Source organism: Sinocyclocheilus grahami, unplaced genomic scaffold, assembly GCF_001515645.1.
Source record: "Sinocyclocheilus grahami isolate Dianchi unplaced genomic scaffold, SAMN03320097.WGS_v1.1 scaffold2271.1, whole genome shotgun sequence".
NCBI classification, from domain to species: Eukaryota; Metazoa; Chordata; class Actinopteri; order Cypriniformes; family Cyprinidae; genus Sinocyclocheilus; species Sinocyclocheilus grahami.
Window position 1 is genome coordinate 1 of NW_015507450.1, and position 23,894 is coordinate 23,894.

At 39.3% G+C, this 23,894-nt stretch overlaps 1 protein-coding gene across 1 annotated transcript in view; it reads right to left on the reverse strand.

Moving 5' to 3' along the window:
• Positions 1 to 332: 332 nt before the first annotated feature.
• Positions 333 to 23,894, reverse strand: part of LOC107574568 (E3 ubiquitin-protein ligase rnf213-alpha-like) — a gene marked incomplete at its 3' end in the record, with an annotated part of 49,961 nt that continues 26,399 nt past the window's right edge. Inside the window, exons 30-46 of the mRNA XM_016261017.1 lie at positions 23,538 to 23,658; positions 23,353 to 23,453; positions 23,094 to 23,276; positions 22,820 to 22,986; positions 22,626 to 22,731; positions 22,430 to 22,544; positions 21,712 to 21,919; positions 11,387 to 11,583; positions 11,182 to 11,304; positions 10,774 to 10,884; positions 8,584 to 8,826; positions 8,433 to 8,508; positions 7,778 to 7,812; positions 7,528 to 7,628; positions 6,675 to 6,831; positions 516 to 690; positions 333 to 427 (exon numbers count right to left, since the gene is read on the reverse strand). Coding sequence (XP_016116503.1) covers positions 333 to 427; positions 516 to 690; positions 6,675 to 6,831; positions 7,528 to 7,628; positions 7,778 to 7,812; positions 8,433 to 8,508; positions 8,584 to 8,826; positions 10,774 to 10,884; positions 11,182 to 11,304; positions 11,387 to 11,583; positions 21,712 to 21,919; positions 22,430 to 22,544; positions 22,626 to 22,731; positions 22,820 to 22,986; positions 23,094 to 23,276; positions 23,353 to 23,453; positions 23,538 to 23,658 — 2,314 coding nt within the window. The remainder of the gene's footprint in view (positions 428 to 515; positions 691 to 6,674; positions 6,832 to 7,527; positions 7,629 to 7,777; positions 7,813 to 8,432; positions 8,509 to 8,583; positions 8,827 to 10,773; positions 10,885 to 11,181; positions 11,305 to 11,386; positions 11,584 to 21,711; positions 21,920 to 22,429; positions 22,545 to 22,625; positions 22,732 to 22,819; positions 22,987 to 23,093; positions 23,277 to 23,352; positions 23,454 to 23,537; positions 23,659 to 23,894) is intronic.

The following is a 23,894-nucleotide window of genomic DNA, read 5'->3' on the forward strand; positions in this document are numbered from 1 at the left end:
TACTTTTACTTGAGTATATTTTTTCAGTATTCTTTCCACCACTGACTTGTTTCAATACACTTCTGCAAATGGATTCAAACCCAACATCAAGCCGAGTCTGTTACATAAATTGCACCAGATTGATTCATTTAACTTTAAAATGTATACAATTTTACCCCTAGAGGGCCAGAGGTCCACCCCCATAGTTCCATTAAATCTTTTATTGTCACTAATTGTCTATCCATTTCAGACAAAATGAAAAATAAGGGACATACATGAGAAAATGCTAAATCAAACCTGATATACTAAATATTCTAGATACATAATACAATAAAAGAAAGCATGTTGTTCACCTTCAGTTGATGTGTAATGACATCAGTATTCATGACATTTTCCCATCCATTTCTTGCATCTTTAGAGGAAAGGGTTTTATCATAAGGAGCAGGCCCTGTTTATAATAACAAAATTTTAAATTTCTTGAATTTCTGTGATCAATATGGCATGTGGAAATGTAAGGCGAGTTGTACGGTTCTTACACTGGCTGGTCTGATGGGGTTCCAGTAGACTGTGGATGGTCAAATGGATGGTACTGACCGTATCATCCACTCCTTTACCCAGAGCTCTGCTCAGCTGCTCCATATCCTTCAACAGATGGGCCATCAGGAACGGCCTGGGATCCGGCACAGCAGGCTTGATGATCTGCATGACACTCTACACAGACACATGCAAGAATATGGAATTAAGATCACTAAGATCTCACTAAGTTACCTTATGTTTTATCTAAATGCATGTTATTGATTTTTGGTGAACAATTGATTTGTGCATATAAGTTTCACACTTTTTTAAAATGACTAGACATATATTTTACCTGCATCGTTATGCTTCACCCAGGGCTAATTAATTAAAGAACAAATATACATAGTTGTATGCTCTTCATTGTGTGCCAAAATATAAATGTTATAAACAGCACTTTTGACAAAATAAAAAAGAAACACAGTTTGAAAGCAGCATGACGGTAAATTCACAAATTATAGATAATACAATACAGTGCAATACAACTGCATTGTCAACCAATGTTGAAATTTCTCTGACCAATTTTCACTGGCAAAAGCATACTACTGTATACAACACAAATGTTAAAACCACCAACATAAAAAGAAGGGGGGGGGGGGTAAAGTAATTAGAAATAATAAATAGAAACAAAAGCACAAAATAATCAGGATACAAATGCATGCGTAGCAAACAGTCCCCCCCCAAGAACTGTTACACCCTTACTGCATGTGTTCATTTTCAAAAAGATTTTAATCTCATAATGTCTAATCAGTGTCTCATAACTGGACATACTGTAAGTGTCATAACTGGACAGCCTTCTCTCTAGTGATGTATGCAGGGCTCCTGTCAATTAATGTACTTAAACTCCGCCCCACATCTGCCTCCATTATTGAGTGCAAAGCCCACATCTCAAAATTCAATCAACAACTGATCCATAGAACCAAGTCCCCACCCTATATTTTTTGACTTTTTTACAAATTACTTTCCCCTTCTAGGGAACTCCACGCTGCGTCCCTTAGACAACACACTAGGGAATGCTGCTAGCAAGACCGGTGTCTGAAGCATGTGTAAAACAACGCCAATCCTATTGGTCCACGTAGCCCGTGACATCATAGGTGGGTGCCCGGAAGAATAAAAGGGCACCTGCTGAATACGTCACCAACTTTTGTTGTCTTCAGGAGCTGTCTGTTGCAAGCAGTGTGTACTATGTCTGAGAATCTGGGTGAGCGTTTCAAGAAGTGTGTGCCTCCGTGTCCTAGGTCTTTGACACATGAGGACACACACAACTTGTGCATTATGTGCCTAGGTAAGGAGCATGCGCGTTCGGTGCTTGAGGGCTCCGAATGCGTGCATTGTGAGAAATTCACTATGCAGGAGCTCCGATCACGTTTGTCTATTTTTTTTGAGGGAAAAGGGGCAAGCATCTGCGCCTCGCCGGGTCGGGTCCCACTGCTGCCAAAGCATGGCGAAAACTCAGCTCATGGGGATCGCAGGTTGAGCTTGTGGAAAAGTTCGAGAAAGGTATGGATCTTTCAAAAAATCTGCTGCGAGCTTGAGCGTGCTACGGGATCCAGGCATTCTTTCACTGGAGTCATCTGATCCCGATAGCACACTGCTGGGCTCTTCTAGTCAGCTTGACAATGATGAAGAGATAGATGTGGCTGGTGAAGATAATGAAAGTGCGAGCACTGAGTCGTCATCGACCACCCCCAGCCGCGCATACGAGGATATGCTGGATGTGATGGATCGTGCTACTAACCCAGATCTCCACTCGGATATATCTAAATCCTGGGGGAAGCCGTATTCATTTATATTACCCTTTTAACACATGGATTATGCTAATGTTGAGGGTGTGGCCGAGCGTGGATACGCAAGGATGCCCCCTGTTGAAGAGACGTTTGCGAGCGATCTCTCACAGGGTGAGTCATCCTCTTTAAAGACTCTTGCCTTGCCGTCAGTAGCGCTTCAGACCACCTCGTGCTTGAATGGCACGGCGTATGGGGTGGATCAATCTTGTGGCCATTGGAAAGAAAGAAAAGGAATTTCTCCTTGACTCTCCGCTTTCACCTACTGGGCTTTTTGGCACTTCCGTCAAGGCGGTTGTGGATAAGTTCAGAGAGACGAATGCGCAATCAGCTACTTTCAGGAAATTCATTCCTCTGCACTCCAATTTCTCCTCTAAGACAAGATCATAGACAAGATCAAAAGTCTAGCATCTCTAACTGTGCCCCTCCTCCCTCTAGGAGTCAGGGGCAGAAGGCTTACACTAACAGAGGGAGAAAGGATCTCAGGCACGTGCTAGATAAGAGACGCGGTGATCACCCATGTCCCGAGGATGGGGGTTCTTGATCATCTTTGATAAACTATTAGGCTATTTATTACATATGTCAAGACACAGCAGATGTAAAACATCTCAAACGTTACTTTTAAAGTCCCCAAATCTTGTCTAAAGTCTAAAGGGGACCGGGTTATTGCACCCTACCTTTGGAATAGTAGTTTTTTAAATAGAACAACATGTATTCATATTCAGTAACATCTGATCCAGTTTATCTGTCGTCACATAGCTGCACTAAACAGCATTCATTAGGGCTTTTCGTCCAAAAGTGTGCTTATTTGGAGAAATATTTATATATTTACACAAATATACTTCATATCCTGGAATATATACATGGGTACTGTAGGATCCCGGCCTTCAAGATATTGAAACCCTTGAATCTATAAACAGATACAAACAAACATTGAATCTCTAAATTCCACCGGGAAAACTAAAGGTTCGTCTCCCCAGCCATCTGCAGTCATTAAACTACTTACAGGGTCAGCTCAGGGTCTCAGCAGTTCCTGTCTCTCTCTGCTTATCTTTACAAAGAAAACACGGAGCTATTGATTTGCAATGTAATCTAGAATAGCCAATAAAATGTCATATTTCATTTATAAATAATCGATTGTCTGGTGTCATATAATTTCAAGGTTAAAACTATTGCCAAAAAGATCCCTTGCTTGCTACCTAGCTCGTGGCTTACTGATAATGATTACCTCTTTAAGAGCTTACAAATTATCATAATTGCATTTCACCCGTGGCCAGGGAGAATACAAAATTTACATATTCAATTGGTAATATACACTGACATCAACTTCTCGCTGGCCGAGTAGCTGATAGAGTGTAAACTATCAAATTTAGAATCAATTCGAATCAGGTTGAATTAGGCTCTTCAAATCCGAGTCCTATCAAAACCTGAATCAATAATAATAATTAATTCCCTTACAACTGAGTTAAAATTCCTTACAGTACGTTTGAGAAATAAAAAGATACCTACTGCATAAGATAGGGTTAAAATAATTGCTGTCAAACATACTGAAATAATGATTCAATCTTAAAATCTTAAGTATTTGCTTATTTAAATTCAGATGGTGACTTTTTTTTATTTTCTTTTCTGATTTTTTTTTTTTTTTGGGCCAGGCAGTGTATATAGTCTATTAATGTATTAACTAATACATTATATATTAATGTACAAACTACTGATTAACTATAAACAAATAGTGTGCACATAATTTGTACTTTATTACTTATACTTATTATATGATATTATTATAAAGTTTTACACATATTTCTTTAGACAGAATCCTTATTTCTATAAATTTTCCACTGAACAGTGTAACTTGATGAGCATTAGTAAAAATAACTAAACCATAGTAATAAACCATACACTTCAGTTATTTTGACAGGGCATATTGCTGAAATAATATTTATTATTAATTTCTTAAATAACCAAACTTACGCACTAGAGCCCGACCGATATATCGCTGAATCGAGTGTACATCTAGAGGCCCGCTTTCAAATGAGACCACCCCCGCGTGGATAGCCCCCTGGGGTTGGGAGTTACGGGTGGTTAATTTCACAGTCTGGCGCCGACCGATCGAGCAATCCCGGGGGCTACCGACGCACGGAGGGTGGCGTTCAAGAGGCTCCTCGAGTTGAAGGGATCCCCGAATTTGGTGGAGATCCGCCGGCGCGTTCGCGAGATAGTGACACCAGTCAACACTTTCCCTTCAGTAAGGAGGTCTCTTGTTCAGGCAGCATTCAAGCGTTGTCTTATTCGACCGTAAGTGCCCTGCGAAGTGGACTTCACATGAAATTCCGCCATGATTCCAGTTCCAAGGGAACGTACACGTTACATTCAAAGGGCATTAAAGTGCGCGAGACGGGAATTTATACGTGAAATTGTATTTATTTACAGAGGTATATTATGTCACACTTCTCTAGTAAGGTCCGTCTGTGTGTGAAGACAGTAGCGCAAATCCGTGAATGAATGTTCCGAAGTGAAATAAACATCAACGGAATAAAGTTGAATGGAATTGAATTAAATTAAAGTTGAATAAACTTCAACTTTACTGTTCAGTGCACTGATGTCAGACTCATTTTGGATAATAAAGTTTATTGTTAAATTGTTAGACACGTAATGGAGGCAGGGCATTTTTGTCATTATAAGTGTTTGATCACCACATTTGAGTGATCATTGCAAAAAATGTGTTTATGTATATATATATTCTATTAATGTATATACTGTATTCTATATATAGTACCAGTCAAATGTTTGGACACATGAATGGGAAAGTGTCCAAACTTTTGACTGGTACTGTACAATAATATACACAAAGAATATCAGTCGATATATCGATATCGGCCTCTTTTACTCCATAATATCGGTATCGGGCCCAAAAAAACCCATATCGGTCGGGCTCTATTACGCACCGCTGATGACGCTTTGAAGTGTTGTTTTAGTGATCAAGAATAATTCCAATAAATAAATAAAAAAATACAAGTAAGCCTTTGATTCCTCTGTCCTCGCTGTCTTTCTTTGCATCCTTCCCTCACTCCCTCAAACAGGGGGTGGAGCTGAGACATGAGGAAAGGGCACTGGGATGCATAAAATAAGAAATGAAAAGCACCCCCTAAGTTTTCACTTGCATGATAGCTGTTATGACTTGCAGATGCATCATTTATATTACGTGATCATAGCCTACCCTATCTGACATTTTAACTAATAAACATTTGATTATGACAATATATGATTTGTATTTGATTTTCATGCAATTTGGGATATTTTTATAACAATAGAAATGAGAAATGCTACACAGGTGTAGCAAGTAGTTGCTTATAAAAGGCTACAAATCTCATATTTCAACAACATTAAATCACCGACATCCACATTAGATCACAGTTCGAAATTACAAACAACAAATAACTAATTTATTTCAAAAGCAAATATGAGCACAATTAAACAAATGTTTGTACCAGTAGGTGTAAAAACCTATTGTGTTTAATTAATCTTGTGTTTTAGAGAAATATTGTAATTAAGTAATAATAAAAATATGTTCTAACATTAATGTATGTTGAGATTGAAGGGGCGTGGGTGGGCAAGCCATACAATGCCAGAATAAGAGCTAATAATGGCTAAATAAAATCAAAAGAACAAATAGAGTTTCCAAACACCAATGGCCCTTGTGGATGATTAGGTAATACAATTGAAATGTATCTTATGACTTTTTTTTTAACATGTCAGATTGTATCTGCTAAATAATTTTAATCTGCAGATAATCTTATTGATGACTGGCTGATATTAGCTCAGTCTGAGGAATTAACAGTTCATCTAGATGTTGTGCTCTCTGTAGGGGATTAGAGCAAATCAGACAGTGATGACATGATCAGAACTGTGCCGAAACTGACCAAGAAGGGGAATTCAACGGGTCAACAATGGAGAACCATAAATCTGTTGTGGATCCTGGCACCAAGAAGTCTTAAGCAAGTCTAAGGAAAAAGTTTGTCATCTTTAGGCGGGTAGCCCAAGATAAATGGTCAAAAAGATCATTTTGATTATGAAGATTGTTGAGACTATCCTGAATGCTAGAGCTGCCTCCACTAGGAAACTATATGCCCTGAGCTGGCAGCTCTTTGCATGGAGCTTACAGGGAGCTAAATATGTTTTATTAGTATAGTCAAGTATGTTTTGGAAGCTCTAATTCACACTACAAAATTTGGAAGGCAATGGTAATTTTTTTGTTTTGTTTTTTTAAAGTATATTTCTTCATACTCTTTCCACATCTGTATGCCACAAAACCATAAGCAGGCAGAGAGAATGTAATACCTGTGGGTTGTTTCGAGCTCCCAGCAGCATGGACATGTGTGTGAGCAGCCTGAGAAGAGCGAAGGGGGCAGGGGACATATTCTTAGTGTCCTGCATGTCAGGCTGATCACGACGTTGTGCGTCACCCAGGATGTGTCCCGACTGAGTACGGTCCTCTCTGCAGAGAGGAACAATTGCCTCAAATTGATTAAAGAAATGATTAAACAATTACCCCAAAAACTAAATTTACAGCACCAATTTTAAAAAGCATCTTTAGACAAAAAAAAACAAACAAACATATGTTTTGTAAAGAAATTAAGTAATACTTTACAATAAAGTTCTATACATGAACATCAATGCATTTAATAATCTTGGTTAATTTTGATTAACGTATATTCATCTTTTTTATTTGAAGTTTTATAAATTTGCATTAACGTATCATTAAATGAATAACCTAAAATTAATCTATATTAATAAAGGCTGTAAAAAAATCCTGTCCATCACTAGCTCATGATACCTAATGCAGTAACTAAAGTTTCCAAATTGAACCTTACTGTAAAGTGTTACCAGAAATCCCTAAAAGGAACAAGTTATATTTGTCTACAAAACTCATTTCAAGCATTTAATTAGAAACCTTTGGATCAAAGATTTTTAAGATAAAATTGTGTGCTCTAACCTTTCAGTGGTTGTGTACTGGCTGGCTGTGACTATGGCCAATTGTACAGCTGAAAGGTTTTTATGCTAAAATATTTAACTGCAGAATGCCGTGATTGACCAATCAGAATCAAATATTCCAGAGAGCCAGGTAATAAATTAAGCAGAATTAAAGACACAGAATAAATAACAACAAGCGTTCGCTGCGAGAGTAACTCACCGTCTCTGCATGGCTTGGAAGCCTTGAACAGGTTTGTGGTCTATGCCACCTATTTCTGCATTACAGTCTGGACAGCGGCGAACCTCCATGGGTCGACCACACTGGACAGATGCATGAAGAGAATAAATGTTTAATTTAATACATAATTAATAATGATTTGATCATATTAAATTAAAGCTCATGCTGTGTTCTGTGACTTTTAATACATGTAGTTAATGCTAAGCCAATCATAGAAATTAAATTACCCTACCATATCAACAATGCACGGATGACCATTAGGACAGGCTGTTAAAAACAAAAGAAGACATCAAGAATTTATTAAAAAAAAAAAATAGAATGCAGAAATGTTCAAAAACAGAACCACTTGACAATGCCAAGGATCTCTCAAAATTCCACCCCTTTGTTTCCCAAAGCAATTCTATTGTCAGAAATACATTTTAGGGGATAATATAAATTTGGTGAATGATTAGAAATCCTACAAGTCTGTACAATAGATAATCCTTCAAATCCTATTGGTCTGTGTAATATTACCAAACAAAATGCATCAGTAAAAAAGGTTTCAAATTATTATTATTATTATATGCACTTTGTCTTATATTTATTAAAAAAATTAAATGAATGAAACCTCTGAAATGACTTTCCCTTTTGTCTTAATTTTCCCAACTGAAAGACACTCAAATAACTGAAAATTATTAATATTTTATTTATTTATTTGTTTGTTTGTGATACACATGAAAACCATTTTGAATATATTATCCTATATTATCACAGTTCTGATAATGAAGTTCTGCTTGTTGTGTTACATGATTTATTGTGGCCTTTCTGATCAGGCATTAATTACTGGGTCTCAAGGTGTATATAATTTTGACAAATCTTGAATTTAGCATGAAACAGAATCCACTCACTATACCACCAGACGCCTTCCATGGCCTGCTGGACTACAGCCAGCATGTCATCCGGCATAGTTGGGATGAATGAAGCCTGTGAGGAGAACATGACAGAAATATGACACTCAAACACATTCTAGTCACCCTGTGAAGCATGAAGGGTTCATACCGTCATGATGTTTGGGGACAGTGCCAGCTGCTGCAGTGGCTGCAGTAAAAGCTGATTTCCACACAACAGGACTGCAGCCATGTGAACTGTAACCTCCACCAGAAGAAGCTCTCTGCCTGACGTCTGAGGTTGTACACGCAGATCACGGAGATTATTATTCACCAGCGCTTCAGCAAATGCTTTCATTTCATCATTGACAAAGATGTCTGTGCTTCTGATATAATCTTCAAGGCCAGCACATTGCTATAAAAAAAACAAAAAAAAATGCATGAATATCAGGCATAGGGATATACTGTACATACAAACCCGAATCCAAAAAAGTTGGGACACTGTACAAATTGTGAATAAAAACAGAATGCAATGATGTGGAAGTTTCACATTTCAATATTTTATTCAGAATACAACATAGATGACATATCAAATGTTTAAACTGAGAAAATGTATCATTTTAAGGGAAAAATAAGTTGATTTTAAATTTCATGGCATCAACACATCTCAAAAAAGTTGGGACAAGGCCATGTTTACCACTGTGTGGCATCCCCTCACATGCTATAATGCTTGTTAATATATGTTCATATATTCAAATACATGTTTATATATATTCAAATACCTAGAAATATAAGATAATGAAGTGAAGGAACCCATAGTCAGAATTTGTCCAGATTTTATACAGCTATTAAAAGCTTTTGTAAATGTACAACACTTCTGCTGGTATCGAGGTGTGATACGGGTATGATTAGGGACAGGTTTGGTGGTATGGGTGGGTTTACGGGTTGGTTAAGGGGTCACCAGTGTACAGGGGTCAGTTTGATTACTATGAGGGAACATGGTCTGTTTATATTACACTGTTTTGATAAATGAACAAGTAATTTCTTGAAAAAATTGATTTCTTCTGTTGTTCTATGATTCAATGAATATACTGTTTAAGGATATAGTACACTAAGTGTTAAGGCAATAAAAACATGTTTTGGAAACTACAATGTGCTGTAATTTATTTAGCAAGCATTTAACTAAACTAACCATCCTTTACACAAACTTTGTTACAGCAATTAAGTCCAAGGAAATTAAGTCCAAAGCCTATAAAGGTACTGAATAAAGAGTAAACATTTATAAACAAATACAAATGATGAATAATCACAACTTTAGACTGGGTACTGCAAAAACATGAAAACATAATTAATAAATGATTTGTAGAAAAGTGTAAATATGGTGAATTCAGGTCATTTGGGACACATTTTGCAATTAAGATGACTACTCATGAAGGTAATAATTTTGTTTACATGGTTTAATTATCTGTTTTATATATATATATATATATATATAGAGAGAGAGAGAGAGAGAGAGAGAGAGAGAGAGAGAGAGAGAGAGAGAGAGGGGATCTTCAGAGAGTTCTCATGACATATATATATATATATATATATATTACCTCATAGCTATTGTTATATATATTAACTAATGACCTGTTAAGCATTATATACCATTAAATCAGGTTTTTAAATTATTATTTATTAATGAAAGTTATTATAAAGTGTTTTCATATGTTTACTAATGTTATTTGCAAAAGCTGTAAATAGATTTGGGTACAATTTCCTAGTCAAGCTGTGTTAACTATAATAAATATTTAATTGAAGCATGTATTACTGTAGCTCAGTTATGAGATTTAAGATTTTGAAGACGCAATGAGACCAAAATGATCAGGGATCATTTAAAAAAATAAACAGATATTCATTTCTACAAATCTTCAGAAAATCTGCAGAGCAACCGGTACTACACACACAGCCATGAACAGCACATGGTCTGACATACCACATTTTACTCCAGCACCCAATTATTCTGTTGTTTAGGGATAATAGTATGCATCTTGCGTTCTCCTTATTATGTCACTGTAATTCTGATCACCCAGCAGGTATTCTGTGAACCCAGTGTTCATCTGTGTGTTAACTGCTTGTTGGAATGGGGAGAAAGTGTTGAGTTCCAGAAGTTACAGTATGTTTTCATAGTACATGAACATTTTTTATTTGAAAATATCAAGGACATTGTCCATTTGACAGGATCCCTTTCATCTTGACCCTTTTACTAGGAAGCTTCATGTAAACATTAATTCATACTGTTCTTCCAAAATCATGTAGCAGTACTTTAGATTTGTAAAGCACAAATGCCTTGCTGTGTAGCATATGCTTGTGTTTTTACCTCAGGTTTAGGGTGCAAGTTGGGCTTTCCATTTCTGTACAGTGATGTGACTTCTCTGAACAAAGCCATTAGCAGATAAACAGCTTTCTTCATGGGTGTGCTTTTGCAATACTTCAGACAAATATAAAAGCAAATAAACAACTTATCAGAGCAAGGAAGAGAAATGCCAAACATTTGACTGCATCTAAGCATTTCATTACAGTGTCCACATAGACACAACAGCTCTGTTCCAAAACCTAGTCTCGCTACTGTCTAATGCGACATCCAAACCCAACTGGAACTTCACAAGTGACATAACAGAAATTCTGTTTATAGTCATTGGCATACAGATGCATTCTGGCCTATGTCTCTCTATGTTTTGGGACATAGTGTGTGTGTGTGTGTGTGTGTAAATGTGTATATCAGTACCTCAATGGCTTCCTGTATTCCATTCATGTTGCAATCTAGCATGGCTTCGGCTACTGCATCCCTAACAGTTTTGTAGTCCAGTCCACATGCTACAAAGTGGTCAATCTGGCTGTCGTCATGATTCTGAGAGAAACAAATTTATCAGTTAAAGGACAAATACTTGCCACTCATGTCAGCATTATGAGGTAAATCAACTAAAACTTACCAACTCAAGAATCTTCTGAGGAAACAGCCACTTGAACCCTTCCTGTGGCAGAAGTTTCTGGACATATTCAATCCCATGAAGACTGCAGATCTTTCTGATGAGGTAAACCCTGTACCAGTCATTGCTGCTCTGGCAGCATAGATCATCCACACTGTTCAAAAACGCTGAAGTAACAGATGAAAGATCATCCTGTGCATCTAAACCATGAGAAACATCATCAATATCAAAGGTAAACCTTCAAACATTATACACTGTTTTCTCAGTCTCAGTTAACACAAAGTGCTCTAGCGTTTCATGGCAAGTGATAAGCTTTTGTTGTTATTTATACAATACAATACAATACATCTTTATTGTCAACCATGGTTGAAATTTGTCTTTGAATTTGTCTTTATTGAATTTATGAACTTTCCCAGGTCATATTTCATTGATGGCGGAAAATGCATTTAATTGTCATTAAAATAATATCACTATGCAAAATATCTTAATGGTCCTGAAATATGCTTCATCTATTTTATGCACAACAGAGTATTTCTGGGTGAAATGTAATTTGACATTTTTATGTAACTTGTCAGAGGGTGACTAATTTTGTAGGAATGATTAGGACATTGAAAAGGGGAACGTAGAATGATAAGAAAGGAAAATCCATTGGCCCTGGGAAATTGGGGGTGGAGTGGAGTTGGGTCGGGTCGGGTGTTTTTTAGGTGGACGTGGACGAAGATAAGTGTGCAGCATGGGTGGAAAGCAGGAGAGCCTTAAAACAGGACAAACCAGCGGGAGACGGGAACTGTGAGCGGCGAGTGAGAAGAGGGGGAACGAATGCTTAGAGTCGGAGGGAGATTTGGACAAAAAGGAAGGCGGGCCGCGGAAGTGTGGGAGAGAGACGAGTGTTTTTCATGTGGAGAATGCTGCTGTTGGATCGGAGTACTAGGAAATCAAGGACGCTATTGTGGTCTACGGGGAGGGGCGAGTTATTCGCTACCCCGGCCAGTTAATTGTTTTTTCCTTCTCTCTTTAGGATTAACGAGTGTGTTAGCAGGGAATAGATTGCGTTGTCGTTGTAGCAGAGAGTGAGTGAGCCGGTGGATGCTGCTGTCGGATCCTAGCACAAGGAAATCGAGGATGCCATTGTTGTCTAAGGGGAGGTGTGAGTTATTCACTCCCCCGGCCAGTTAAGTGTCCTTTCCCCAGTGTTGCCAAGTGGCTACTGTAACAATGTTGCTGCGGGTTGAAGCGACCTCAATGATGTGATATTTAGCCTCTGGAATGCGAATTGTACCAGGGCATTCCTACCAAATACGTGTATTTTAAACCTGGAACATGATTGGGCTACTTTTGAGCTAGTTTTGAGTAGCAATTGGGTGGAATTTGTTGTGAAAACCTGGCAACCTTGCCTTTCCCTCACTCTTGTTGGATTCACGAGTGTGTGGGCGAGAAATTGATTGCATTGTTGTTGTAGCGGGGAGTGATGAGCCGCCAGATCGGACCCCGAGTTGAGAGCTGACAAATCGGCCATTCTTTGGAGGAACCTCCGCACGGACTACGAGATTAAGGACTGTGATTTACACGCTGCATATGAGGAGAGCTGCCTTGCAGACTGTGGCTTGAATAGTTTAAACTGCACCTTTTCTTACCCTCTGATGAAGTGAGTTTTAACAAGTAGAATTTTTTGTGTTATTTAGTAGTATTATCGTCTTTCTTGTGCTGTTTACTACTTTACTCCAGCCTTGTATAAAAAAATAGAGCTATAGTTAATTTAAATTGGGGAAATAGGAGCTTGAGTATTCTGTGTGGTGTGTATTGTGGTGAGATTTATTGTGTGGATTCACCTTGCACTTGTAATGATTATTTGCTTTTGGAGTGTCCTAGTGAGATTTCTTGTGGGTTTTCTTTTAGTACTTTGTTACTTTCCTATATAGCTACTTATCAAGGCTGATGTAGAAGGTAGTAAGAGTATTGTGGTGTGAATTAGTATATTGTCTTTTTATCTTTTCAATATTATTTTTATTGAGTGTATGAATTCTGATATCTTTTTACTGAACTTTCCAACTTCAATTTTGTCAAATAAAGACATTTTTGAGAAAGTGGTGATTCTGTGCCATTATTGAAGATTTCGGTTTGCTCCCCAGAGTTATTGAAGAGTGAGGTTGTGGTTAATTGGTGCCTGCCTGTGAAAAACTTTGGCAGGGTTTTAAAACTTGGGTTGAGCATCCGAGACTTCTATTATGCCCGGGGACGAACCAGAAGCCCCAAAGGCTTAAGTCATGATGATGCCATTTTTATGGACAGACCATGGGTCCAGAAGTTTAGTGTGACTGACTCAGAAGTGACTTTTGGTGCTTGGAAAGAGTAAGTACAAAATATGCTGACTCTCCAAGGACTAAGCACTGGACAACAACTGCATTTTATTTTTGGAGGGGGTTTTGGAGGGAGAGGTTAAGAGGGAGATTTTAGCAGTGGCTGTAGAAGAACAGGACACCCCTGAGAAAGTGTTTGCATTATTGATGGGACTATATGGTGATAATACTCCAGTTGTTGCATTGAGGGCCAAGTTTTAAATTATAGACAGGAGGCGAGACAATCTATTAGGGATTTTTCTCTTTGTTTGCTTGAGTTGTTTTCCAGGTTGGAGTGGCGAGATGACACCGGCTTGGAGGGAGGAGATATGCTGCTGAGAGATCCGTTTGTGATGGGGTTATGGGAAGGACCCATTCAGCAAGAGTTGCAGGCCCAGGTCCATAGGAATCAGCAGCTGATCTTTGAGGATGTGAGGAAGGAGGCATTGGCTTTGGAGAGTGAGAGGCAAGACCTGTGGGCCCCCACCGTGCCAGTGTTTACTCAAAATGTTGCAGTGGAGCCGGCCACCGATTGAAAGCAGACACTTCGTCGTGAGCTGATGCAAGAGGTAAAAGAACAGTTTACTGAAATGTCAAAGGCTTTTTTCGAAGAGTTGCATCAGAACCGATCATTATTAACCAATTATCTTCATGAAGAGCTTCATTCAGCCCAAGCGAATGCTAACCAGAGGCCCTCTGGCAGCCCTTTGAATGATAGATTTAAGTCGGATGCTCAAAGTAGACCAGTGTGTAATGGATGTGGGGAAGTAGGGCATATTCTACGACATTGTCCTGCTCGTCAAAATTCAAGGCGGAATTTTTAAGAGTGCCAGCTACTGTGGGCCAAGTAGCCGGACCTTCTCTGCAAGGCCCTAGCAAAATTGCAGGAACGTGCCCCTTGGTAGAGATAAAACTCAACGGTTGGGTAAGTAAGAGATGTCCCCTAGCTAACTCTAAGGGCTGCAAATGGATAACATATTCCATATGTGGGATATATGCTTGCAGACTTTGAAGTCGAGGGAGCATCAGTGCCAGCACAAAGTATCGTTATTGTGAGGGACAAACCAAGCCTTATTGGGCATGAATGTGATCTCGGTCTGCTGGGAAGAAGTGTGTCAGAGCCATCAAAGGACAGTGTCAACACAAGTTAAGCTCCGAAGGCAAGACGGGGGTATGTGCTTGCAGATTGTCATTGAATTAAAGCTGCAGAAGCCCAAAAACAACAAAGCAATGTAGCACGAGTAGCGGAAGTGCTTAGTATAGACTCACAGCAGGTTAGAGGGCAGCGAGATCTTATCTTGGTAGAGGTGGATGGGTGGGGTAGTAGAAGTGAGGGTAGTACATGTTGAACAGAGTACATATGAATCACAGGGAGGGCTTCCAGAGTACTGTAAAGGTAGCACCGCTGGGGGGGAAGGGTTAGATGACTGTCAGAGAGAACAACTTGAGTATTTTTTGTGTAAATGGCAGCAGGTGTTATTAATAACATGTTATTACAAGGTATGTTGGAAGGGTGATTATTAGAGAGAGTTGTAGCCCTTGGGCCACACCCACTGTGTTAGTCCAGAAGAAGAGTGGGGCTTGGCGATTTTGTGTAGATTATCACAAATTAAACAGTGTGACTATGAAGGACACATTTCTCCTACCAAGAATAGAAGATTCCTTAACCAGCTTGACTCGGGCAGAGTGGTGTTCCACTCTAGATCTCACTAGTGGTTATTGGCAAGTGCAAGTAGATAAAAAAGATAGAGAGAAGACTGCATTTACTACACCTTTTGGGCTATTTGAATGGGAGCGTATGCCATTTGGGCTCTGCAATGGGCCGGTTACTTTCCAAAGGCTAATGCAGTGGTGTTTAAATGACCCCCTGACAGAGTCCACTTTGGTGTACTTGGATTATGTTATTGTGTTCTCTTAGGATTTTAGGACCCACTTGGAAGATCTAGGTGCAGTATTTCAAGCTTTGGAGCAGTATGTGCTTAAATTGTGACCTGAGAAGTGCCCATTATTCTGCAGACAGGTGAAGTCTCTGGGACATTTTGTCAGTGGAGAGGGAGTGGCCCCTGATCCAGATAAGTTAGCAGTGGTAAGAGAATGGCCCACCCCTGAGACTGTTAAACAGGTACAATCTTTTTTAGGGTTTGCATGGTATTATAGAGCTAAAAAGAATGCACGTCACACCTCTGTTTATCAATTTGCACTGGCTACCAATAGCTGCGTGCATAAAATTCAAAGCATTAATGTTTGCCTACAAAACCACCACTGGCTCTGCACCCCTTTACCTAAATTCATTACTTCAGACTTATGTGCCCTCTAGAAGCTTGCGTTCTGCAAGTGAACGTCGCTTTATTGTGCCATCCCAAAGACAAATCACATTCACAGACTTTTAAATGAAATGTTCCCTCCTGGTGGAATGACCTGCCCAACTCAATCTGAGCAGCTGAGTCCTTAGCCATCTTCAAGAATCAGCTAAAAGCATATCTCTTCCATCTTTATTTGACCCTCTAACTCTAGCACTCGCTATTCTAATTCTATTCTTAAAAACCAAAAATGGCCCTTTTAGACTTGCACTCTATTTATTTACTAACAGCTTGTTTTCTTTAAAAAAAAAAAGAAACTAACACTAGCTTTTCTAATCTTTTTGTATTCTATTTATTTGTTTTCTTTTTTATTTATTATACAATTAACAAAAGCCAAAAAAGGTCTCTAACACTAGCTTGCTCTATTCTTTTCCTAGTCTATCTTTTTATTTTTTTGTTTTATTTTTATTTATTATATGATTTAAAAAACCTTGCTACGTGTACTGCATTAAGCTAACTGAGTCTTGTTATATCATTGCTCTTTTGTTGATTTTGATTGCTTCCATTGTCCTCATTTGTAAGTCGCCTTGGATAAAAGTGCCTGCTAAATGACTAAATGTAAATGTAATTATAGACGGTTTATCAGATGCTTTTCTCAGATTGCTAAGCCTTTGAATGGTTTGTTGGTAGGTAGAGGACGAAGTAAGCGTCAAAATTTGCAGAGTATTGAATGGACCTCGGAGTGTGAGACTGCTTTCCATCAGTTGAAAAAAGAGCTTGTGCAAGCACCTATTTTAGCTAATGCAGATTTTTCATTGCCCTTTTGGTGTACACGGATGCTACTAATCAAGGATTTGGAGCAGTATTAGCACAACAGCACAGGGGGGCAGAACATGTGATAGCTTACGAGAGTAGAAGCCTTTACCCAGCGGTACGAAGCGACACAAACTATAGCTCGTTTAAATTAGAACTTTTAGCAATGATGTGGGCCATCACTGAAAAATTTAAAGATTATTTGTGGGGTGCTAAAGTGATAGTGATAACTGACAAGAATCCCTTAGTTCATCTTCATGCTGCTAAATTGGGGGCGTTAGAGCAGAGTTGGGTGGCCCAATTGGCGAATTATGATTACAAGATCTGGTTCGGGAGGGCTCATATTAACACTGATGCCTTGTCAAAGCTGCTGGTCTCACATACTTTCCATAAGCCAGTCCCCCAGGTTGCTGTAGGCAGCACATTGTGGCAATGGTGGAAGCCCCAGGTAGACACCCCTGTGATACGCCCTTTAAGGGGGGGGGGGGATCCATGACATTGGCGGAATTTACAAGGACAAGATGCAGTTTTGAGGAGAGTTTTAAGCTATGTGGAGGCAGAAAGCTTGATCTTGAGAGAGGAACGACTGGCCCAGTCTGAAGACGTGCAGAAACTCTGGGGTCATTGGAATCATCTGTGTTTGAAGGAAGGTGTGCTCTGCCATTTCAGACAGGACTCAGCGACTCAGGAGATGGCCCAACAGATAGTCGTCCCTCAGACTCAGCTTCAGAGTTTGTTAGAGGCCTACCACAGTCGGATGGGCCATCAAGCAGTCAAGAAAACGCTTTCATTATTGCAGAGATATTTATTTTGGCCCCGGATAGAAACCTCGGTGCAGGCTACCTTGCAGGCTGCCAACATTGTGTTCTTCGAAAGGCCAAACCAGACGCTAAAGCTCCATTGACTGTCTTTGTCCCCCAGGCCCCTTTGCAAATTGTGGCACTAGAGTTTTTGTCATTGAGTCGACCCATGGACCAGTATCAGAACATTTTTGTTATGACTGATCTTTTTACAAAATTCGCGTGGGCTGTAGTCACTCCAGACCAGACAGCAGTAATAACTGCCCGAGTACTATGGAACTGTGTAATTTAGCCTTTTGGTTGCCCTGAGAGATTTCATTCAGATCAAGCGCCAGGGTTTGAGTTAGGACAAGAAATCTATGAGATCTATGGGTGCCGGAAAACACATACTACTGCATATCATCCTCAAGGGAATGGGACTTGTGAACGTTTTAACCAGACCCTACTGAATTTGTTGGGTACATTAGGTGTTGAAGGACAGGACCAGTAGGCGAGTCGAATTTGTTTACTGACCCATGCATATAATAAGTCTGTTCACAGTTCGACTGGATATGCCCCTACTTATTTAATGTTTGGTCGACATGTCCGTCTGTCTATAGACTTAGCATTGGGGACTTTTAATCAGAATAGGGTGGGTAGTGTCCAAGAGTGGGTGTATGAACATCATAAATCCCTAACCCAAGCTTATATGAAGGTCTGCTGGAATTTACAAAAAGCTGCAGAGAACAACAAACTACTGTATGATCGGACTGCGCGTGACTGCCCCTTGCTCCCAGGAGAACGAGTAATGGTGAGGGATCAACGGAGACAAGGAAAGGGCAAGCTGAAGGATCAGTAGAACCCCCGACCATATGTGGTGGTGAACCTACCATATCAAGATCAGCCTGTGTACGTGATAAGACCAGAAGGAAGATCCGTGCCAGAGCATTGTGCCTACCGTTTTCAGAGGTGGTACAAGAACATGATAATCCATCTGAGATTTCCACCCCTGAGATGATGGGATGGGGTTGTATTCAGGGACCTCTAATTCCTGTTTGGCAGGAGGTGGCTGGCCCCAGCCTTGAGGTAAGGCGGTTCCAAAGGCTGACCAGAAAGCAAATGCCAAGTAGGTATGAGGAATGGGAGTAACTGGTAGCAGGGACTACTAACCATTTAGTGTGGGAGGCTGTCATGGGGTGACTAATTTTGTAGAAATGATTAGGAGATTGAAAAGGGGAATGTAGAATGATAAGAAAGGAATATCTATTGGCCCTTGGAAATTGGGGTGGGGTCGGGTCGTCTTTCTCTGGAGATAAGTGTGCAGCGTGGGTGGAATGCAGGAGAGCCTTACAACAGGACAAACAAGCGGCAAGTGAGAAGAGGGGGAATGAATGCTTAGAGTCGGCGGGAGATTTGGACAAAAAGGAAGGCGGGCCGCAGAAGTGTGGGAGAGAGACGAGTGTTTCACGTAGAGAATGCCGCTGTTGGATCGGAGTACTAGGCAATCAAGGACACAATTGTGGTCTACGGGGAGAATGCCGCTGTTGGATTGGAGTACTAGGAAATCAAGGACGCCATTGTGGTCTATGGGGAGAACGCCGCTGTTGGATCGGAGTATTAGGCAATCAAGGACACCATTGTGGTCTACGGGGGGAACGCCGCTGTTGAATCGGAGTACTAGGAAATCAAGGACGCCATTGTGTTCTACAGGGCGGGGTGAGTTATTCATTCCCCCGGCCAGTTAAGTGTTTTTTCCTTCTCTCTTTTTGATTCACAAGTGTGTTAGCAGGGAATTGATTTCGTTGTCGTTGTAGCGGAGAGTGAGTGAGCCGGTGGATGCTGCTGTCGAATCCTAGCACGAGGAAATCGAGGACGCAATTGTTGTCTACAGGGAGGGGCGTATTATTCGCTCCCCCGGCCATTTAAGTGTCCTTTCCCTATCTCTTGTTGGATTCACGAGTGTGTGGGCGAGAAATTGATTGCGTTGTCATTGTAGCGGGTAGTGGCGAGCTGCCAGATCAGAACCAGAGTCGAGAGCAAACGAATCGGCCATTGTTTGGAGGAACCTCCACACGGACTACGAGATTAAGGACTGCGATTTACACACTACATATGAGGAGAGCTGCCTTGAAGACTGTGGTTCAAATAGTTTGAACTGTGCATGTTTTCTTAACCTCTGATGAAGTGAGTTTTAACAAGTAGAAATGTTTGTGTTATTTAGTAGTAGTATCGTCTTTCTTGTGCTGTTTACTATTTTACTCCAGTCTTGTATAGAAAATAGAGCTATAGTTAATTTAAATTGGGTAAAAAGGAGCTCAAGTATTCTGTGTGGTGTGTATTGTGGTGAGATTTATTGTGTGGGTTCACCTTGCACTTGTAATGATTATTTGCTTTTGGAGTGTCCTAGTGAGATTTCTTGTGGGTTTTCTTTTAGTACTTTGTTACTTTCCTATATAGCTACTTATCAAGGCTGATGTAGAAGGTAGTAAGTGTATTGTGGTGTGAATTAGTATATCATCTTTTTATCTTTTCAAGATTTTTTTATTGAGTGTATGAATTCTGATATCTTTTTACAGAACTTTCCAACTTCAATTTTGTAAAATAAAGACATTTTTGAGAAAGTGGTGATTCCGTGGCATTATTGAAGATTTTGGTTTGTTCCCCAGAGTTATTGAAGAGTGGGGTTGTAGTTAATTGGTGGAATTTGCCGCTTGCTCTGAAATCTCTATAGTGGTTAAACTTGAGATTAGGGATATGACGGTATCAAATTTTCATGTTGCGATTAATTGCTAATGCTTTTATCACTGTATACGTTATTATTACGATATTGAAATTTAGTTTTAAAAAAAGTGCTGTCATAATACAGTATAACAGGTTTAATAACTTTTTTCTTATAACAAAAATAACTGAACATTTAAATGCAATAAAGCAATACAGAAAATTGTATAAAGTTAAAAGTTTTACACAGATTAAAGTGCAAAAGAACTATAAAGACCAATAGGTATCACTTTACAATAAGACCTCATTAGTTAACCTTAGTTAATGCATTAACATTCACTATGAGCAACAGCTACATTTGCTACAGAAGTTATTCATCTTTGTTTTAAAAATACAAGTCTTAGTTCATGTTAGCTCATTAAATAACACTGTTGCAACTCTCGATTTTAACAACGTGTTATTAAATATTGTAATTACGTAAGATTAATGAATGTTTAGAAGAATTTTTTCATTGGCAGTTTATGTTAACTAATGAATTAACTAATGTTAACTAATGAAGCCCTAATGTAAAGTGTGACCGAACAATAAAGAATCAAAACACTTTCAAACAATATCTAGGGCATGTTGTAGTGCAGATTAAAATGTAAAAAAAGATTGAAAATAAATAGCCTATTAAGTCTAAATATTTAAGTATTTGGCTCTGTGATGAACATCATAGCAAATACACAAATCTGAATGGCTGTTTAAATCATTCAGAAACACGATTCAGAAACAGAAAGTAGAGCAGCTGCTTTGTTTACAGGGTTTCCGGGGTATTGGCTGCATTTAAATGAATTATTATTATGATTATTATTTCTGCAGTTTAGCTTCATCAGCTGTCAGAGAGTGAAAGTGCGCTTTCCTCCAGAGCGTCTCTCATGCGCTCCACCGTGCGCTTCTCGTCCGCGCTTGTTTACATCAGAGTGCGCACGCGTCTTTCACGCAGCATACAGCGCTGTTGTGCATTTTGACCAGTTGATGGGAAAAGTATTCTTAAAATGCATTCAAAATTCTGAATAATTTGTAATATATAATTATTCACGGTATTTAGAAGTGCCCACGATAACAATATCGTGCATAATCATTACCGTGATTATATCGCATTACCGAATACCGGCACAAGTCTACTTGAGATATAATTCATTTTGGGCAAATCTAATGGGCAGTCTTTGGTTTCATTATTCTATGATTTGTTCTAGAGCAAATAAATTTGCGGAGGTCAACGTTTCATAACTTTATATTTTTATATAACTTCAGTGATGTATCAGAGCGCTACCTTTGAAATCATGGTCTTAAATCATGTCAGGCACCTAGCTAATAAAAATTAACACTAAAGCATTTACCTGCACTAGTCACTCTGTTATCTAGCAGGTCAGCAGCCATATCCAGACACAGTCGAACTCTGGCCACCTGCTGCAGGTGCCCTATAGATACAGCACGTGCAGACACAGAATCAGAGTGAAGGAAATGCAGCAGAAAGTGTGTTTCCTCCTGCAAACAGGTCTGCTGCGCCACCACTGAGTGCCATTGTGTCCGATCGTACATCGAGTCCTGCAGACACAGGAGAAACTTACTGTACTTTTAACCTAGCTTTAAATATATACAGTACCACATATGTGTTCATATGTTCAATACCATTTCTTAAGGAATTGAACATTGAAAATAATTTTTTTTAATTAATTTAGTTGTTTTCCAGTAAAAACATCTAAACATGTTTATAACATACATTTACTTTAGAACTTACTTTATCTTTACATCTTTAAGTATAAACCTCAAAAAACTAACAAATAAATTAATTAAATTGGTAAGGATTATGCACAAAAAAATTACAACAGATACTTACAATCCCAGTCAAATGTTTGGACATACTGGATAGAATTTTTTGTTCATATAGTCAACAAAAATGTTCATCTAACTGTTGCTTGAAATAGGTTCATAATTCATGCACAAGCATGTCAGTAAGCTTTGCCTCACATATCTCGCAAGTTCGTAGGTAGCTTTTTCAGTCCATTTTAAATAAGCTATAAAACAAGGCTAGTGAACATGAGTCGATATACACACCTCCAAACAATTTATGTACAAGGAATAAAGCTCGGTTTTATCATTCTCCTTAATGATGTTGCTTTGCTCAACTTCTGTCAGATGCCGCTGAAGATAGTGCTTCACATCGTCAAAGCTGAGAGAGGATAAAACAAAAACTATAATACCCATAACTGTGCAAGAAGACTGTGTGAGCTGTTAGAAGCCCTGAGCTCACCTGTACTTGAGCAGGAGTTTCAGCACCACTGAACGCACCACTGGATTTTTATCCACAGAGTCATCAAAGGGAGAAAGAGCCTTAGTCAAGAACCTGCGGTCTTGCCCTGAGAGGACGAGAAACAACGTTCTGGTCATTTATTCATTCTAATCCAAATCTAGACCTCCACACATATATTTTATAGACAGACATACCTTCAATCTGAGGGAGCGAGTGGGCCTCTACCATCAGGAGGGACAACAGATGGTGGATGATGTCCTCACTGGGAGGAGTGCTGTCCTTGAAGCACATGGTGGACACCAAATCAATGAAGAAAGCATTGCATCGCATTCTGAACAATGCATTTTGACTGAAGAGACCCCTAAAGCATATAAAAAAAGCACATTAACTTTTAGATTGATAGAGACTTAGACAGGCAAATAGAGAGATACAGCACAACTATTTAGCCCAAACAATTAGTCGATTTACCGTATTGTCTCAGAGGCCTTGAGCTCAAAGTTATCAGGCACTTCATGGTAACACAGAGGACAGAGCATCTGACCGGGCACCAGCCACTGTTTGATACAGGTCAGGCAGTAGATGTGCTCACAGGGCAGACTCAAAGGGTCCTGCAGGTCTCCCCTGCACACTGGACAAAGCTGATTGCCAAACCTGGGGACAAATCACCAATATTCAATAGTTCCCTCTTACTAAACCCTCAGAAAGTACAACTAATAACAAATCATACCTAAAAATGCTCTGAGATGCTTCATCTTTGCAAGCTTTGAGTACGGTGATCACTGCCTCAAACGGCTGCTTCTTTTTGAGGTCTGAGTCCTGCTGTAGGACCTTTAGCAAAGAGATGAGTATTGATAAGCAGAAATAAAATTGTTTAAGAAACTATTTTCAAGTAAGGACTGAAAGCTGACTCACTTGTGTTAGGCATCGAGTGTGTTTGAGAACCAGTGGCCCAAGGTTTAAATGCACATCCTCGACACCCAGCAGGATGTGCTCCACAAACAAGGCCAGAGAGTAAATGCGACGCCAACCATGTCTAAATTAAAGAACATCTATTTAGATGACCTGCTTCTTTATTAACTAAACTGTAAATAATCATATCAATCCAATACAATCTAAAGCAGTGATTTTCTACCAGGGAAAAAGGGCTTTTAAGTGTATTTATAGGCTGTGATTAGGATAGACAATTAACCTATTAAAATGAAAATTGTTGCAGACAATGGGGGGATTTGGATTCCAAAAGGTTGATAACCACTGATCTACAGTATCTAA